Raw genomic sequence first — 15,693 nt, forward strand, 5'->3', positions numbered from 1 at the left:
TGCATTTTAGTGAGGTTCTCATCAAAGTTGCATACGACAACAGTTCCAGTAACTGCCATTTAAATTGTGTTCTTGATTGCCTTACATGGATCAATAACGTTTAAATACATATGCATGACACCCAACAGGAAGTCATTCATTTTGGTTTGAGGCAGCCATTTTGTAGAAATTCCAGAATGCATCCGTTGACAACTTTGATTGAGGAATTGCCAAAGGACCTCCAATATGAGCCAACAGCGACTTTCTTTCGCCTATTCGCTGTTTTTGTGCTTAGCCCAAAGGTCTGTCCAATTGGTGTCTTTCTTTGCTGCCATATTGGTGCCAACGAACTATGTTGAAGTGAGTTGAGTAGCTGAATTTAGTGCTTTGGCGCCACTGTGTGGCATCTATAGTAAGGGATGAGTCACTGCAACAAAGAGTATGATGTCTCAACATTATGAAATGCGCGCAATGAACCAGTTAACGCCAAGATGGTAAACTTGGTTTCTGCCTTACATTCTGTGTCTCGTTTGATTTGTCATTTTCAAATCAATATTTACTCCATCAAGTGCAAAACTAAGTATGCTTAGTCATACAGTTTCTGAGAATTTTTGCATTTGCATGGGGTTGGCCTTGTGGCTCTCTGTACTGACTTTCCAGCCCTCTAATAACTTAACAATAGAACCTCGTGCTTAAATGGTGCAAATTCTCACCATAGTTTACATTCCAGAAACATCAAAACATCGCAGGAGCTGATCATGTGTTCGCTTGTGGCAGCACATGACCACGTCTGATTTACACAAGCGCTCATTGACGAGGGAAAAAAAAACAAGCATTCATTCTTAATTTCGAGATCTACAGCGCACGGATACTGCTTGTGCTGTGGTCACATGACGTGTATGTAGTGCGGCTACAACGCGGAAGGAACGAGTACCGTCCAAACATGTACACAAACTGGCCGCAAAGCATTTGACAAGTAAAGGGGAAAAAACCTAATGGATTTTGAGCTCGACATTACAGGCACCTTAAAACGCAAAGTAAGTCGAATGGTTCTTTTTCACTAGTGGGAAGTACGAGTGCATCAAGGAAGTTCTCCTTTTTTTATTTTTGAGCCGCTAACTTTTTTTGCAGCGTGCAAATCGAAAAAAAGACCCCAAATAGACTGAAAATGATCAAGTATGATCATTATTTGTGTTTTTTTTACTATGCATGGACGTGCCACTTTCGTACACAACGCAGACGGTCCCTGGATGACATTGTCGAGAGAAGTTAACCTAGTGGCCATAATATTAGGTACACCCGCAACGACATGACATTAAGAAAAAGTGCTTCCATGATAAATGATGCGTTTTTAAATATAGAAACGTGTTTATTGCACTATCAGAGAGTTATTGAGTTAAATATGTAATTTCGAATTGAAACATAATATGAGTGTTTTGTAGTTACAGTGATATTCAACGAGAATAACTACAAAAACAGTGGTTGTCGAACACCAACGAAAAAAATCATGAATGTATAATTTTGCATACTTTCTAAATGTTTTCTTTGCTTCAAACAAAGAACTTGCAAAGTTGAGATACCGTACAATAAGTCAGCTCAAGCATTCTTGCTGCTGGAGGCTGTAAATTTCCCCAGTGTGGGACAAATAAAGGATGTCTTATCTTAATAGAACACAACGATATCAATAGACTGCCTATGATTTCAAGTTTTTTCCGATTGATTTACTTATAATTTTAACTATTTCGGTCATTTCCCTCATTAACCTTTAATAAACGTGTTGTACAAAAGTGTACTGTAACAATTTTAAGGACTTCCATTTCTCCCTGTCACTGTTGTGTTTGTATTTTGTTTTAATGAGTGTTAATGTATGCAGAGCTGTAGAGTGGCTGTAAAAAGCGAACACAAGTATTCCAAATGAAAACCTTACTCATCACCACTGAGAGCGCCGAAGTCCTCTTCCACTGGACTGACCCTGAGTTCCAGCACAATATCCAGCAACAGTATGGCACGGCCCAGGAGGAAGGCCAGAGGGTACAGAGGAGAAGAACACATATATTTGTCTCCTGAAATTTCATGTTTAATAATTATAGCACAATATGTGATGTATTGAAGCTTCCAGATTTTGAAGATAGCATCAGCACTTTGTTGGCCCCCATCATCATCTCCTGCAGCTCCTTGGTCGACCGGCTGGGGGACAGCTACACTTGCTTCACCACGGAGAACAATCACATCTATGTACTACACCAGGTACTCATTAAGAAAAAAAATGTCAGTTTGCATCAGTACCTAACATCTGGGCAGTCGTCTGATGTACATTTAGGAACTACTGCTTACATTTGCACAATCTACAAGTCCACAGTTACCAAGCTTAAGGTTTGCTTTTTGATTGACATAGACAGAAAGGTATTCACTTAACAGTATGTATTCAATTGTGTTTGTAGTTTGCGGTGGAGTAGACTTGTACTACATCATACAATGAGCTGTTTGTAATATATACTGTTCAGCATTTGACCCTCTCATCCAGCTAAACAAGGTTACCATTCAGCTGTCGTATAAAATGCAGCGCAGTTGCACGCCATTACAACCACAATTACATTCCACATTTGAAATCCATTTTATGATACGGTGGCGCTTTTCATCAACATCATACCTTACAGATAGTATTTCAGTGTTCATGTTTTTTGTTATACACAGTTAATTAAAGAATAGTAGAAACCAAAAAGGAAAATGCTTTGACTCAGTAAAACAATTTCGCAAATGCATTTTTTAAATTATCAATGAAACACTAAGATAATGCAATGTTCTTTTTTTAGAGTAAAGGTAAAAAACCAAAAACATTTGGAAGCAAGTGTTTTTGTCGGACAGTAACATTAGGAAACAACAAAATGCTCATTACTGTATTTGTTGTCTAGGTTGGACTACAATATATTACCAAAAATTCCCATCTTATTTATCAATGTTTGTAAATTCGCATTGGAAAGTGGCCTTTCTGAACTAATTATAACTAAAATCATAATTAGCTTTGAAATTTGCAAGGCAAATATATTTGTTTTATTTCTGAACTGGCTACCATTGGATTTTACTATAGTGTTCAATACTGTCGTCCCTTTAACCCAAAAACCATAATAGTTTTCTTACATTGGGGATCATTTGATACGTACCATTCTAAAACGTATGAGGGACGATATTTGGAAAACGATACCATCAATTTGTGGATGTGGTACGTGTGTTCACCTTCAGTTTGACGAGTGTCTCTACATCGCTGTGAACGGAGACGGAGAGGAGGCGGAGGATGATCTGAGGAGGAAGATCTATGTGACCAAGAAGATGATTGAGGTGCTCTTCGGTATGGTCACCCTCAGCGGTAGCCTGATCAGGAGAGAGTAAGACATCTTAGATATATATATTTGTATATCGGGTCCTACGCCACCAATGCGACACAGTCTTGATACGTTTAATGTTTTTTTTAAATACATATACAATGTCACTGAGATCTGGCATCTGTAAAGGCAAGGCAAATTACAAAAATAATGAAGATTGATAACATGTCCAATTGCACCCCGTTTGACCTGACAAACGATGTTGATGTGTTTGTGTTGTTCTGTTTCTGTTCAGGTTGCGTCCTCAAGACACGAAGCAAAGGGCTCATCTTTGGAAACATCTCCAGAGCCTGCTGGACACCTACAACCACCTCAAGGAGAACGACCAGAGCTTCTTAGTGGAGGTGGAGTTCACCACCTTGTTTGTTTCAAAATTGCATCTAATACTGCATGCTAAGTCATACTGGCTGACTTCCAGGTCGTTTTCATTTCAAAACAACTAAATTAATTTTGACTTTACTTTTGAATTTTCTTGGGTCCACCCCATGTCACACAAAGCCCAGATAAGCTTCAGCTCACCTCCAATGCTCATCAGTACAGTGCCAACCCCAAAATACTACTACTACTACTACTACTAATAATAATAATAATAACTTTTATTTATAAGCGCCTTTCAAAACACTCAAGGACAAAATGAGTAATATTTGTGAAAATGTCTTAGTATGTGATCATAAATTCTAGTTCTGACTAAACAAAATATGGGAAAAAATTAATGAATCCCAGTTACTTGCCAGTACTGTGCCACTGAAGTTTTTTTTTCTTTCCAAAATTTTAATTTCTTACGAAAAAAATCAGAAAATGCATGAAGTATTTGGTTTTCTTTGAAACTTATTAGACCACATTGTGCAATATTTTGTTAGAGACAGTTTTATTTTAAATGGAAACTTTTTTTTTTTTAATTGGTCATGTCGCTCACCTAGTGAAGTAATTTTATCATGGATGTCTTTCCCACCCCATGACAATATTATTAACTGATATTGTTTTTAAAATGAAACATCAAACTCATAACACGCAATAAATTTGACCGTATTTTTTTGTAAATGACCTTTATTTTGAAAGGTTTAACCACTAGATGGCAGTAGTAACGTCTGTTTGAATGCTTCGCATTTTTGTCTTTTGAACATAAGCTGCAAATACAAATCCATGAGATTTGAGCAGTGAGTGATTCCGAAGCACACTCCAGTGTGCCATGAGAGATCATCCTCCGATGCAGGAATTTCACACTTCACTGCTGAGGAAATTATTGACTTATATAAAGAGCTACGTATCAATCTATGTCAGTGTCACATAGTGACAGGCATAAGAATGAAATGCTCTTCGCTTAGCTGGCAGAAGGTTCGACAAATCTGTTTACCCACCGGAAACCATTCATACAATAAAATAAGTCATGGCTTTAAGATTTGTGTCCAATTCAACACCCGGTAATTATATTTGTGAGAAGATTCAGGCACTCACCTCTTTGTTTTCAGTATTTTGGTATAGTGGTGTAAAATACGTTCCTTGTCTCAATAAAGTTTGGGAAAGACTGCATCCATAGACGAGTGGCGCTATTCAACGTGTGTTTCGCTTTGACAGGCGGTGGAGAGGCTGATCCACCCCACGCTGTGCGAGCAGTGTATCGAATTCCTGGAGCGCCGTTTAGTTCAGCAGCTCAACAGCAGCGTGGAGCGGGCGGGCGAGGAGGTGCAGCATGCTTTTATCCTGGTGCACACCAAACTACTGGCCTTCTACTCCAGGTGCTGCACTCTCTTGCTTTCCTATCTCGTCTTCACCAACCCAAATAAACATTCTCACTTGGGCCTTGACGGTATCTGCAGCCGCACTGCGAGCACGCTCGCCACTTCAGACCTCTTGGTCCTCATCATCATGGCCCAAAACATGTATCCTAGCAACATGGACCAAGATGACCACACCTCTGAGGTACAGTAGGTGGCGCTGAGGGTCACTCACTTTTCACATTTCTCAGAGCATGGGTCTACACAGTGGCGCGCAGACTCTGAAGCCAAGTAATTTAGGACTGCGGACTATTTTGCTGCGATTAAAAAAATAAAAAATAAGCATAGATTTTGCCTTGAGCCTGTAGCTAAAGTCACTTAAGCAGGTTTGACTTTTTATTTTTCCATGCTGCCATGCCACCCTTGAAGTTGTGCTGCACCCTAAAAAATTTTTTCCCCCCTTGTCATTTTTTTACTATTCCTGCGATGTGTTATTTTTGACTATTTTCTTTTGTTATAAGGATTATTTAGTATAAATATATTCTTTCATAATAATAATTATTATTATTATTATTTTTAAGTATTTTATAGACTTTTTAAAGCCTTTAATTCTTATCTCTTTAATGAGGAACACTTTTGTTTTCTGTTGGTTTAAATGATGATGATTATTTTTATTTTTATTATTATTATGGATGGATGGATGGAAACAATTACTATCAAACATGATTTTTTTTTTTTTGTCTCTTTCATGGGAAGGATGTTGATAGTACAAGCGGCTCAGGACCAGAGAGCTTTTACACACCTCAGCCTTCCCCTACTGATTCCAGCAGTTCAGGTGAGTTTGGGGATATTTGTTGTTATTGATTATATTTTAGTATTGGTCATGCAACACAGTAAGCCACACTAAATGTTGTTTTAACATAAAAAATGTGGAGGAGTAGTTGAAGTGACTGAATATTTGTATATTTGTTTTCATGTTTTGGGGGAGCGGGGCAGGGGAAGGCAGCACAATTTTGACTCTATATCTTGATAAAAATCATAACATAAAATGCATCTCCCAAACAATTTATGACAAAGCGGTAAATGATATTTCCCATCAGCCAAATGACAATAATTATAATGGAAAAATACATATTTAAGTGAAGTAACACATTTTATGTTTCCTAAATTGAGAATAAACTTGATATACAAAATCAAATTTGTGCCCCGTATCCTCCTATTGTAGTCAAGACCGCTGAAGTGAATGTGCATAGTGTGTCAAATAATTTGAAAAAGATATATATTTTTGTTGCTCCAGAAAAACAAGCAAGAGAAGATACGACGGTGTTTGAGTTTGTGGATCCGGACATTCACGTATGCCTTCATATTCCTTATCCATTATACTGCATGCAACATCTCGTAGTTTACTGTACAGATGTGTATCTTCAAAACCCTCCTCAAAACTCACTTGTATTCTTTGGCATTGGACTCAGCATGACTTAGATTTGTTCTTGGTTTTACTGTTTGGTGCTTTCTACCGCCTTTATTACCGATTTGTCTTACTGTTTATTGTGCATGTTAAATTGCTCCATGTACAGCACTTTGTATGCAGCGATGGCTGTTTGAAAGTGCTCAAAAATACTGCTGACTTGACTTGTGTGTGTGTGTGTGTGTGTGTTCAGATGGCAGAAGACAGCCTGCACACTTTGGATGTCCCTCCACCTGACCCGTCCACACCCCACAGGGTGTTTCTGGAAGTGTCCCACAAGGAGGGGCTGTATCCCATGATGCCTCACTCCATGTACTGTCTGCCCCTGTGGCCCGGCATAACGCTGGTGCTGCTCACTAAGGTTTGTACTCAGGCACAGCTGCCTCCCATCCGCGTTTGACTTTAAACTCATGCGATCTCCGTTACACCGAATCCAAACAGATTCCCACCAGCGCAGTGGCGGCGTCCGTCTACATGTTCCTGGAGGCCTTCGCCAAGCTGGAGAAGCGTTTGAGCGAAGGCCAGGAAGGGTCGTCTGCTACTAGAAGTCAACCAACGATCCACGACATCCGAAGCAAACTGGACAAGTTCATCAAAGTTCTGGGGCCCAGTGACATTCAAGTAGATATATATTTTTTGCCATCTGCATCTTTTTGTGTGTGTTAGTCTTGTGTGGTGAGCAGGTGTTCTTTTTCAAAATGATGACTTAAAAAAAGAAGAGAATTTTCCAGTCATTTGATATCTTATATTCTGCCTGTTTTTCGTCTTGGCTTTGAAGTGTAGTCTTGCGATATGAAGCGCTTGTATATAAATGGCATTACGTGTTTTTATTTTTATCCTAATGTTTGAAGATCCCTGCAAATGTTCGGCAGCATATCAGACGTAGTCTTAAACAAGGTCTTACTTAGTTACATATGCAGGAATAAATATAAAATAGTGACACATTTGAACAATAAGTGTAGTGCAACCTAGAATAGCTTTCATTTGATTTTTCAAATGTATGTTGCACATATATAATATTGCTTAAAAAAAGATTCAATGTCCTTTTTCAGACAAATTTTTGATACTTATTCATGACCATTTAAACTGTCGCATTTTCAATCCAGTCCGCACAGTTACAAAACGTCTGGAGCGAATTCAAGAACCGAGCCTATTCCCGAGGTGGACCTGGCTTCAGCACAGAGTGAGCGTCATTTTGCAGACTCTCAATGTTTGCATTTCAGCTCGTCATTGGTCCCGTCATTGTTTTCTTTGCAGTCTCATCCCGTGGTGTAAGAGCATGAAGACCCAGCTGTGTGGCATTTACCGCCAGTGCTTCCTCATTGACTCCGGACCGGCCGACGTTCCTCGGAAACTCTCGCCCACTCTGCAAGAGCGAGCGCAGACGATGCTGCAGTACGTATCAGTCAAAAAATGGATTTACCTTATTTTCCATACAAAAAGGCGCACTGGATTATGAGGCGCGATCTACAATGCATCTACGAGATGGAGCTACGTTCAAGGAAATTCCAACAGAACGATCAGATGTCAGTAAAGCAGCGACACGGTTCACTTAACCAACAGCAAGTTATAACATTGACTAGTTAACGTTGAACTCCTTTGCCGCTGCTCTATTTCTGTGTTCAACTGCAAACCGATTGCCTTAAATTTGAACTCTGCGTTGTCAGCATGTCTCGAGTAAGGAGCCATTTCGGGGTCGAAATATTACCGTAATGACCATACACGAGGCGCGTCAGATTTTAGGGCGCGCTGTGAGCTTTTAAGAAAATTGAAGGCTTTTAGGTGCGCCTTTTAGTGCGGAAAATACGGTACATGTTCAAGTCCATGTGAAAGATTTTGAATCTTAACCCTTTCATGCACCCCGGAACCTGAGAACATGGTTGCTGCATGCGTTTTGTGCACCTCTTCTGTCTTCCCTCTCACTTCCTCGCCTTCTCCCAGGGAAAAGCTGATCGACTGGAAGGACTTCTTGCTCGTGAAAAGCAAGAGAAACATTACCATGGTGTCATATCCTGTCATGGAATCGAGCCTGGTACAATTGATTTGTCCTTGAGTTGCGTAATCTATCTCTCAGTGCCTGTACTGTCCTTGACCCACTTGGTCTCACATACCTGGAGGACTTCCCGGGACTCATCCACTTCATCTGCGTGGATCGATCCACGGGCCAGATGATAGCGCCTTCCCTCAATGTCACTGAGCGCACAACATCGGAGCTGGGCAAAGGGCCGGTAGCTCAGTTGATCAAAAGCAAGGTGAGACGCACGTGCCAATCAAATGTTGTGCTCAACGGCGGACGATTGACTCTGTATCCTAGCAACACCGACACTCGTAATCCCCCCTCACAGTTGGGGATTTTTTTGGCTCTATTCATTGTTCGTGATCAATTATCATCACACAGTATATAATCACCAGACGTTTCATTAGGGACACTGGGACAATGAAGTATCAATAAAAAATGAGTGTTACCTTTTGTACATACTGGATCGTGCCTAATGTTGGATCCCCTCCGCTGTAAATGTATGTGTATTGCAATCAAGGTTTGGAGGCTGGTGAGCACAACGCGGCGCTACCTCCAAAAGGGTTACTCCACTGTCACGCTACGAGACGGCGACTTCTATTTCTGCTACTTCCTCTGGTTTGAAAATGAAACCGTAAGTTGGTTGGGTTTTTACCACCGCAAGAAAATGGGATTTTTACCTTCATTCAAAAGTGAGAAAAAATACAAGGTGTGTCTGTATAGTTATGTGACTTGTGTCATAAAAGATTCACTTTTCCTGGCCCAACCTTCTCTTCCATGATGCTTCTCTGTTTCATCCTGGCATATTAAAACCATAAGGGCTACAAATTGGAGGCGGTGGAAATGCCCGTCTTATCCGATGACTCCGCCCCTATCGGGATGCTTGCCTGGGACTACTACAGGTGAGGGAACTTCAGCGGAACTGTTAAAAACAAAACCAAAACAAAAAGCATTTTAATGCACATTGTGTGTCCACAGGAAGTTGCTGCGCTATTACAGTAAGAGCCACCAGGGCGAGGTGGTGAAGTGTTACGAGCTGCTCACAGTCCACCTGGGCGTCATCCCCACTGACATCATCTTGCAGCACTGCCGACAGTTGGCCAGCAAACTGTGGGAGCCCTCGCGCAACCCACTCCTCTAGACCCTCGGCTAAGAGCACACCGCACACTGTATGATGAACCTTTTGTTGTTTTGCACATTTGAAGATTTTATCAGTACACCTTCATGACAGTTTCCTTTTTTTCTGCCACCAACTGCTTGGATAAGTAATTTGACCGTATTTTATTTCTATTGTTGTGGATGAAAAATGCAATACCTACCCCAATGCTAACACAATGTGAACACCTCAAACGAGCTAATTAAACTAGCGTCGATGTTGCGCTAATCATTCAAGTTTAAGCAACTTCTACTTGAACAGGAGTGGTAGCAACACAAATGGAAAACGATTCATATACAGTATCTGCGTGTAGTATGACTGTATGTGCTGTACTGCCCCCTGGTGGTCATGTCCCACATTTCCGAATGAGTAGCACAATGCGCATTGAATGACCTGCCAAGAGTTAAATTCTTTGCATTCTATTGAATTTTTTTATGACTGTCTGACGTTGTGAAGTGCTTCTGCTGAGTGCCATTTTTCTCATTATAAAATAAGTTATTAAAAAAAAGTTGTTGGCGTTTTTTTTTTTTTTTTTGAGGTACTGGAGCCAATTAAAGGCCATATGACCACATATGATGCACACTATAATGTTGTTATTTTGCAATCCACGTGTGGGGATGATGATATCACGTCCTGCCAAGACAAGCCGCTACAGTCTGAGCTTGTCTTCTATCCTTTCAAAGTTGAGCCCAGCAAGTTCTCTGACAGACCCCACAGGATGTTGTGCTTTAAAGGTCAGTCACCGCCATTCCAGAGCAGCTACATAGCCACAGTAATGTGGGACATCATCGTCATTGGCGTCCCCTTCCTCATCGTATAGGCTCACGGCGGGAGGAAGAAGGAGGAGGCGGGAATGCGTTGAGTTCACGTTTGTGTCAGGGTCTGCATCTCCGCTTCACAGCGCTCCGGTGAGGTCGCTGACGGCGCCAGCTGCCACCAGCTCCCTCAGAAAGCGCTTCTCAGAGCTGACGTCATGAACCACCTGCAGGTATGACAACATACAAAGTAGAGCACCAATCTCCTCCAAGGCCAAATGATGGATCAGCACAAAATTGTACCCAACACGCGCATATGTCTAGATTGGAGCCGTGCTCACTGTGAACTTGAGCAAAAATGCTACATTTTATGAAATCATTTGGGAAAGTTGGGTTCACGCCAACATTTTCTAAATTGATGTTAAATTATGAAAAGACTACAATTGAAAGAAAAATATCCTGGATGGTAAGTTTATGAGAAAAAATTACATGAAATTATTTTTGTGAATGTATCTTGGAGTCTGCATTTAAATCCTGGATATAAACCCAAATGTTATAAGTTGATGGGAAACTGTTTATTAAAATGAGAGAAAATTCCGGCCAAGTACTATTTTTTTCAAAGTAGCAATCCAAGTACGTGTAAAAATGAAAACATGTAAAAAATGGCTTGCCCTCCCCAATGCCACCATGTCTTATATCCATCATTTACTGGGAGTATATTTTGCCCGATCCTACCGAACTGTAGCAGAACAAAAATGTCCTTGGTGGAGGTACTAATTGCATGCAATATACGAAGGTGCGAGGTGGACTTACCTGAGCCTTCATTGCGGCCATGCGTATAGTCTCGTAGTAGTGAAGAGGAGCGTGAGGGTGCTGCATGTTGTAACCAAAGCCTGCCAAGCTCACGTGGTCACACAGCTGCAGAGCCATCACCACTGCGCCAGCCCCCAGTGTGGGCACGATAGACTTCAACACAACACATGTTCACTGTGACTCGCTGTCGCGTCTGCCCAGTGAATACAAAATGTATCTACTCTGATTTTGTGCGTGAAAATTGGTCTTATATGCGCATTGGTTTCAAAAACAGAAGGAGTTGAATCATTTCCAGTGGGGGTAGGACTCCGCCAAGGCTGCCCTTTGTCACCGATTCTGTTCATAACCTTTATGGACAGAATTTCTAGGCGCATCCGAAGCGTTGAGGGAGTCCGTTTTGGGGGCCTCAGTATTACATCCCTGCTTTTGGCAGATGATGTGGTGCTGTTGGCTCCTTCAAACAGAGCTCTCCAACTCTCACTGGAGCGTTTCGCTGCCGAGTGTGAAGCGGTTGGGATGAAGATCAGCACCTCCAAATCTGAAACCATGGTCCTCAGTCGAAAAAGGGTGGAGTGCCCCCTCCGGGTCGGGGGGCACTTGCCCCAAGTGGAGGAGTTCAAGTATCTTGGGGTCTTGTTCACGAGTGGGGGCAGAAGGGAGCGGGAGATCGACAGGCGGATTGGTGCAGCGTCTGCTGTGATGCGGACGTTGTATTGGTCTGTCGTGGTGAAGAAGGAGCTGAGCCAAAGGGCGAAGCTCTCAATTTACCGGTCGATCTACGTTCCAACCCTCATCTATGGTCACGAGCTATGGGTCGTGACCGAAAGAACGAGATCCCGGTTACAAGCGGCCGAAATGAGTTTTCTCCGCAGGGTGTCCGGGCTCTCCCTTAGAGATAAGGTGAGAAGCTTGGTCATCCGGGAGGGGCTCAGAGTCGAGCCGCTTCTCCTCCACATCGAGAGGAGCCAGATGAGGTGGCTTGGGCATCTGATTCGGATGCCTCCTGAATACCTCCCTGGTGAGCTGTTCCGGGCATGTCCCACCGGGAGGAGACCCCGAGGAAGACCCAGGACACGCTGGAGAGACTATGTCACCCAGCTTGCCTGGGAACCACTCGGGATCCCCCGGGGAGAGCTGGACGAAGTAGCTAGGGAGAGGGAAGTCTGGGCTTCCCTGCTAAAGCTGTTGCCCCCGCGACCGGGCCCCGGATAAGCGGTAGATGATGGATGGATGGTTTCAAAAACATGACAGCAAACCCTCCAAAATTAAAATAAAAATAAAAATAAATAATCCATCCTTTCTGTGATGCGCTAAACACGTTTTCAGGGTTTTTTCTATATGGAATCACATCAAGAGAATTAAATTGGTCACCAAAATAAAAGCTTTGTCAACTGTGCAGGAGATGTTTGAAGTAACATTTCAACATTCTCATACCATTGACTCAACCAGTATGGAGTGAAACTAAAACAAAGTCAAACCGGCCATGAAAACGTTGAAACTGTTACATGATTTCCTCGTTTTACAACTGATCATTTGCATGTCATCGCTGTCGGACAGAACCCATGTCCAAATTTTGAAGTAGATTTGTTATTTCATGACTTATCTAATTAGTAACCCTTCACTTTGAAGCTTGATCACCGTTGGACTGAAATGTCAAATATACTCACATGTCCTGGTTTTTGTGAGTATTTCTGAAGGACTTCTACAGTCTTGTGAATAATCTCTGGATGGAGGATCCGGAAGTTCTCTGCTCTCAAGGGAATATCATCCACCACCTCCTTCCAGAACCACAACTTGGACCAGAAGCCCTGTGAGCCGCGTGAGGCCAATGCTGTGAGTGAGGATTTCATTTTGATTGAACGTAACTGGTTCAGCTCGTGCGGACTCACCAGAGGTTGTTTAGAGATGACAGAGGTGAGCCAATCCAGGTCGAGAGTCTTGAAAACCACAAGAGCAACAATGGAGGTGTTGTTGTACTCGTCGGCGGAGCCGGGTGCTCCCTCTGGATAGATCAAGCGGATGGTCGTGCGAGAACCGGCGTCTCTCTCGTAGCCAAGCACTGGAGCGTTATTCATCCTGAAATGATGACAACAAACAACGTGAGCAGAATTGAGCTTTCAAAAAGACAAGTGTGTTATGTGGGCTCCCTCTAGTGGTGTGCAAAAGAATCACTAAACACAGCTCGGTTGTATTTAACTTTGAAGATAAAGATTTGAACATGAATGGATTCAAGATTTTTTTTTTTTTGACAGAAGTAAATGGCCAAACAAAATTCTTCTTTCCTCTGCATGTGCTTTAGCTGCCAACAGACCTGATGATGACATCATACTGATCTATATGCAATCCAAGACGGCTCCCGTGGAGGACCCCTCCGCTGCCCACCACCACGCATCTTCTGCAGCCACCGTCTCGCCGCAGGGATTCGGGCAGGCCGACCTGAGGCAGAAAGGCCAGAGCCCGGGTCAGATGCTCTTGGCCTCCATAGAGCCCCAGAGGAGGGGGCGCATCCCAACAGGCGGTGCTGCCTTCTCGCCACAGGAACACCGGGATGTCCGTCAGGGTCGAGGAACATGGCAGCTGCTTCAGGCGCTCCACGCACCAGCGACGTTGACACCGGCCTGACAGCAGCCAGGCCGAACGGTTCAGCACCTCCTGAGGAGGAAGTGGAGGAGGAGGAGGAGGAAGAAGAGAGTAGGAATGGGTGCGTATGTCTCTCTCTCTCTGTGTTTGTGTGTGCGTCACAATACATATATGCCTGTCTGTGTCTTTATGTGTCTGCCTTTGTGTGGGTGTAAGCATGCATTTGTGTTTCTGCATGTGGGTGTGTGCGTGTATGTGTATATATGTCTCTTTGTATAGGTGTGCGTGGCTCTCTGTGTGTCGATACACACCTCCCGTTTGGAATACTGATCGTCAGTAATAGCAAATTTACGCGGGGGGAAATATGCTGGAATCAGAATAGCAGAGTAGCATCCAGCCAGAAGCAGCACACTCAGGACTGCATTCTTTGTCCTGGGTCACAACACCACATTATTAGCCTCTGATGTGCTGTATACAAAAATGCACAAATACAGTTCCAATACATTTGCCAAAGGTAATGCCACTAATTAGGTATGAAAGTCACAATGTGTTTATATAAGTTTTGGGTTCAACACTGCACTGCAAATTTCACCGATGATACCTGCTGATGAAAAAGTCTTTGCACGGCATTGCTTCTTGCTCGTGCTCTACAGGCGTCGTCACTTTCGGCTCTGTGGCCTCGGGCAGCAGTGGGGGAACATCCTGGGGTACTTCTACACTCAAGCGATTGAGAGTCACCATGGTAATGGCACCTCCAACACACACAAGTCAAATATGTTTACTTTTGAAACATAACCGAAATGCACGACAGAAGTGTACTTTTTTGGGGGTCATCATCATCAGCATTTTTACTGGGTTGTCCTCAAGGCCTCATCCTAGTGGGATATGCCCGGAACACCTCGCCAGGAAGGTGTCCAGGTAGCATCCTTACAAGATGCCCGAGCCAATTCATCTGGCTCCTTATGTGGCCGCAAATCCGATGACACAACCACAAATCAATCATCAAAATGTGGCCTCGGGTGTCCTGGTGCAAATATGGACACCCTTATGTTTGAACACCGTGTTCGTTATGGACAATCACAGAAGTCCAGGAACAGAGAACACCACTCAGGTTCCTCCCCATCAACCCGACCTGGGGTCTCCCTGTCATTACCCTCATGACCACATAAATAAACAGAATGAGCGAGTCCCCAAGGGGAGCACTCTCCAGCGCTCCTTCCAAGGACTCTAAAAACAACTTAGCTCCGAATATTAATGAGACGCGCAAAATAAGGTCATGTCTCATGTGGGATTTTTAGTCAATGCTGCTGCTGCAAAACAAAAATGAAGCAAAATGTCGCGAAAAGTGACGAAAACGATTGAAATACCTATTGGACACTCCTGTCAGGGTCTTGACGCCTCTCCTCAATGGTTGAAGCTTCATGTCCAGAGCGGTTAAAATGGCTGCGGCTGCTTTCTGCCTCACCCCTCTGACCAACACTGGTTATCCATTAACCAGACTAGAGGCTCGGACATTGTGTCAGCGCAAGTCTTATTTGGTCATCCAGATGCAGCCGACACACACACACAAAGAATACCGGTACTTATAACGCTTGTGAAAATAATCATTAAAAAAATGTTGATCAGCTTCCGTCATTCACAGACTCGGCATCGGACCAAGGCGGACATGTTCCACCATACTACTACTACTACTACTTAAGCGGGTCGGAAAATGAATGAATTAATGAATGTTGACATTTTTTTTAAGTCGATCTCACAACAATAAAAAAAAAAGAGAGAACAAGGCCAGAAATTTCACCCTACTATATATTTCGGTATATGTTTATTTCC

General features: G+C 42.9%; 2 protein-coding genes across 2 annotated transcripts; one reads left to right on the top strand and one right to left on the bottom strand.

The window, feature by feature from the left end:
• The first annotated feature begins 850 nt into the window (after positions 1 to 850).
• On the top strand, positions 851 to 9,910 carry hps1 (HPS1 biogenesis of lysosomal organelles complex 3 subunit 1). The gene is made up of 18 exons (XM_052081314.1): positions 851 to 1,016; positions 1,853 to 2,010; positions 2,092 to 2,226; positions 3,220 to 3,362; positions 3,595 to 3,703; positions 4,935 to 5,095; positions 5,177 to 5,279; positions 5,831 to 5,909; positions 6,372 to 6,427; positions 6,736 to 6,903; positions 6,984 to 7,163; positions 7,649 to 7,725; positions 7,800 to 7,937; positions 8,484 to 8,549; positions 8,650 to 8,794; positions 9,080 to 9,193; positions 9,379 to 9,461; positions 9,538 to 9,910. Exons 2-18 carry the CDS (start codon positions 1,894 to 1,896, stop codon positions 9,698 to 9,700), a joined length of 2,037 nt encoding a protein of 678 aa, XP_051937274.1. The 5' UTR covers positions 851 to 1,016; positions 1,853 to 1,893; the 3' UTR covers positions 9,701 to 9,910.
• A 208-nt stretch (positions 9,911 to 10,118) lies between these two features.
• On the bottom strand, positions 10,119 to 15,416 carry st3gal7 (ST3 beta-galactoside alpha-2,3-sialyltransferase 7). The gene is made up of 8 exons (XM_052081310.1): positions 15,231 to 15,416; positions 14,465 to 14,615; positions 14,175 to 14,295; positions 13,595 to 13,935; positions 13,173 to 13,359; positions 12,951 to 13,091; positions 11,284 to 11,436; positions 10,119 to 10,697 (listed from the first exon to the last, which is right to left on the bottom strand). Exons 2-8 carry the CDS (start codon positions 14,602 to 14,604, stop codon positions 10,611 to 10,613), a joined length of 1,170 nt encoding a protein of 389 aa, XP_051937270.1. The 5' UTR covers positions 14,605 to 14,615; positions 15,231 to 15,416; the 3' UTR covers positions 10,119 to 10,610.
• Between the last annotated feature and the right edge of the window lie 277 nt (positions 15,417 to 15,693).

Source organism: Hippocampus zosterae, chromosome 11, assembly GCF_025434085.1.
Source record: "Hippocampus zosterae strain Florida chromosome 11, ASM2543408v3, whole genome shotgun sequence".
Taxonomy (NCBI): Eukaryota; Metazoa; Chordata; class Actinopteri; order Syngnathiformes; family Syngnathidae; genus Hippocampus; species Hippocampus zosterae.

Bases quoted from the DNA above. Each gene is read 5' to 3' on its own strand.
- hps1 (XM_052081314.1), top strand. From the start codon at position 1,894: ATGAAAACCTTACTCATCACCACTGAGAGCGCCGAAGTCCTCTTCCAC. The intron at 6,428-6,735 runs GTATGCCTTCAT...GTGTGTGTTCAG, and splicing joins TTGTGGATCCGGACATTCAC to ATGGCAGAAGACAGCCTGCA. The intron at 7,164-7,648 runs GTAGATATATAT...TTTTCAATCCAG, and splicing joins TGGGGCCCAGTGACATTCAA to TCCGCACAGTTACAAAACGT.
- st3gal7 (XM_052081310.1), bottom strand. From the start codon at position 14,604: ATGGTGACTCTCAATCGCTTGAGTGTAGAAGTACCCCAGGATGTTCCC. The intron at 11,437-12,950 runs GTGAGTATATTT...GTTGTGTTGAAG, and splicing joins ACTCACAAAAACCAGGACAT to TCTATCGTGCCCACACTGGG. The intron at 10,698-11,283 runs GTAAGTCCACCT...TCATACCTGCAG, and splicing joins TGGCCGCAATGAAGGCTCAG to GTGGTTCATGACGTCAGCTC.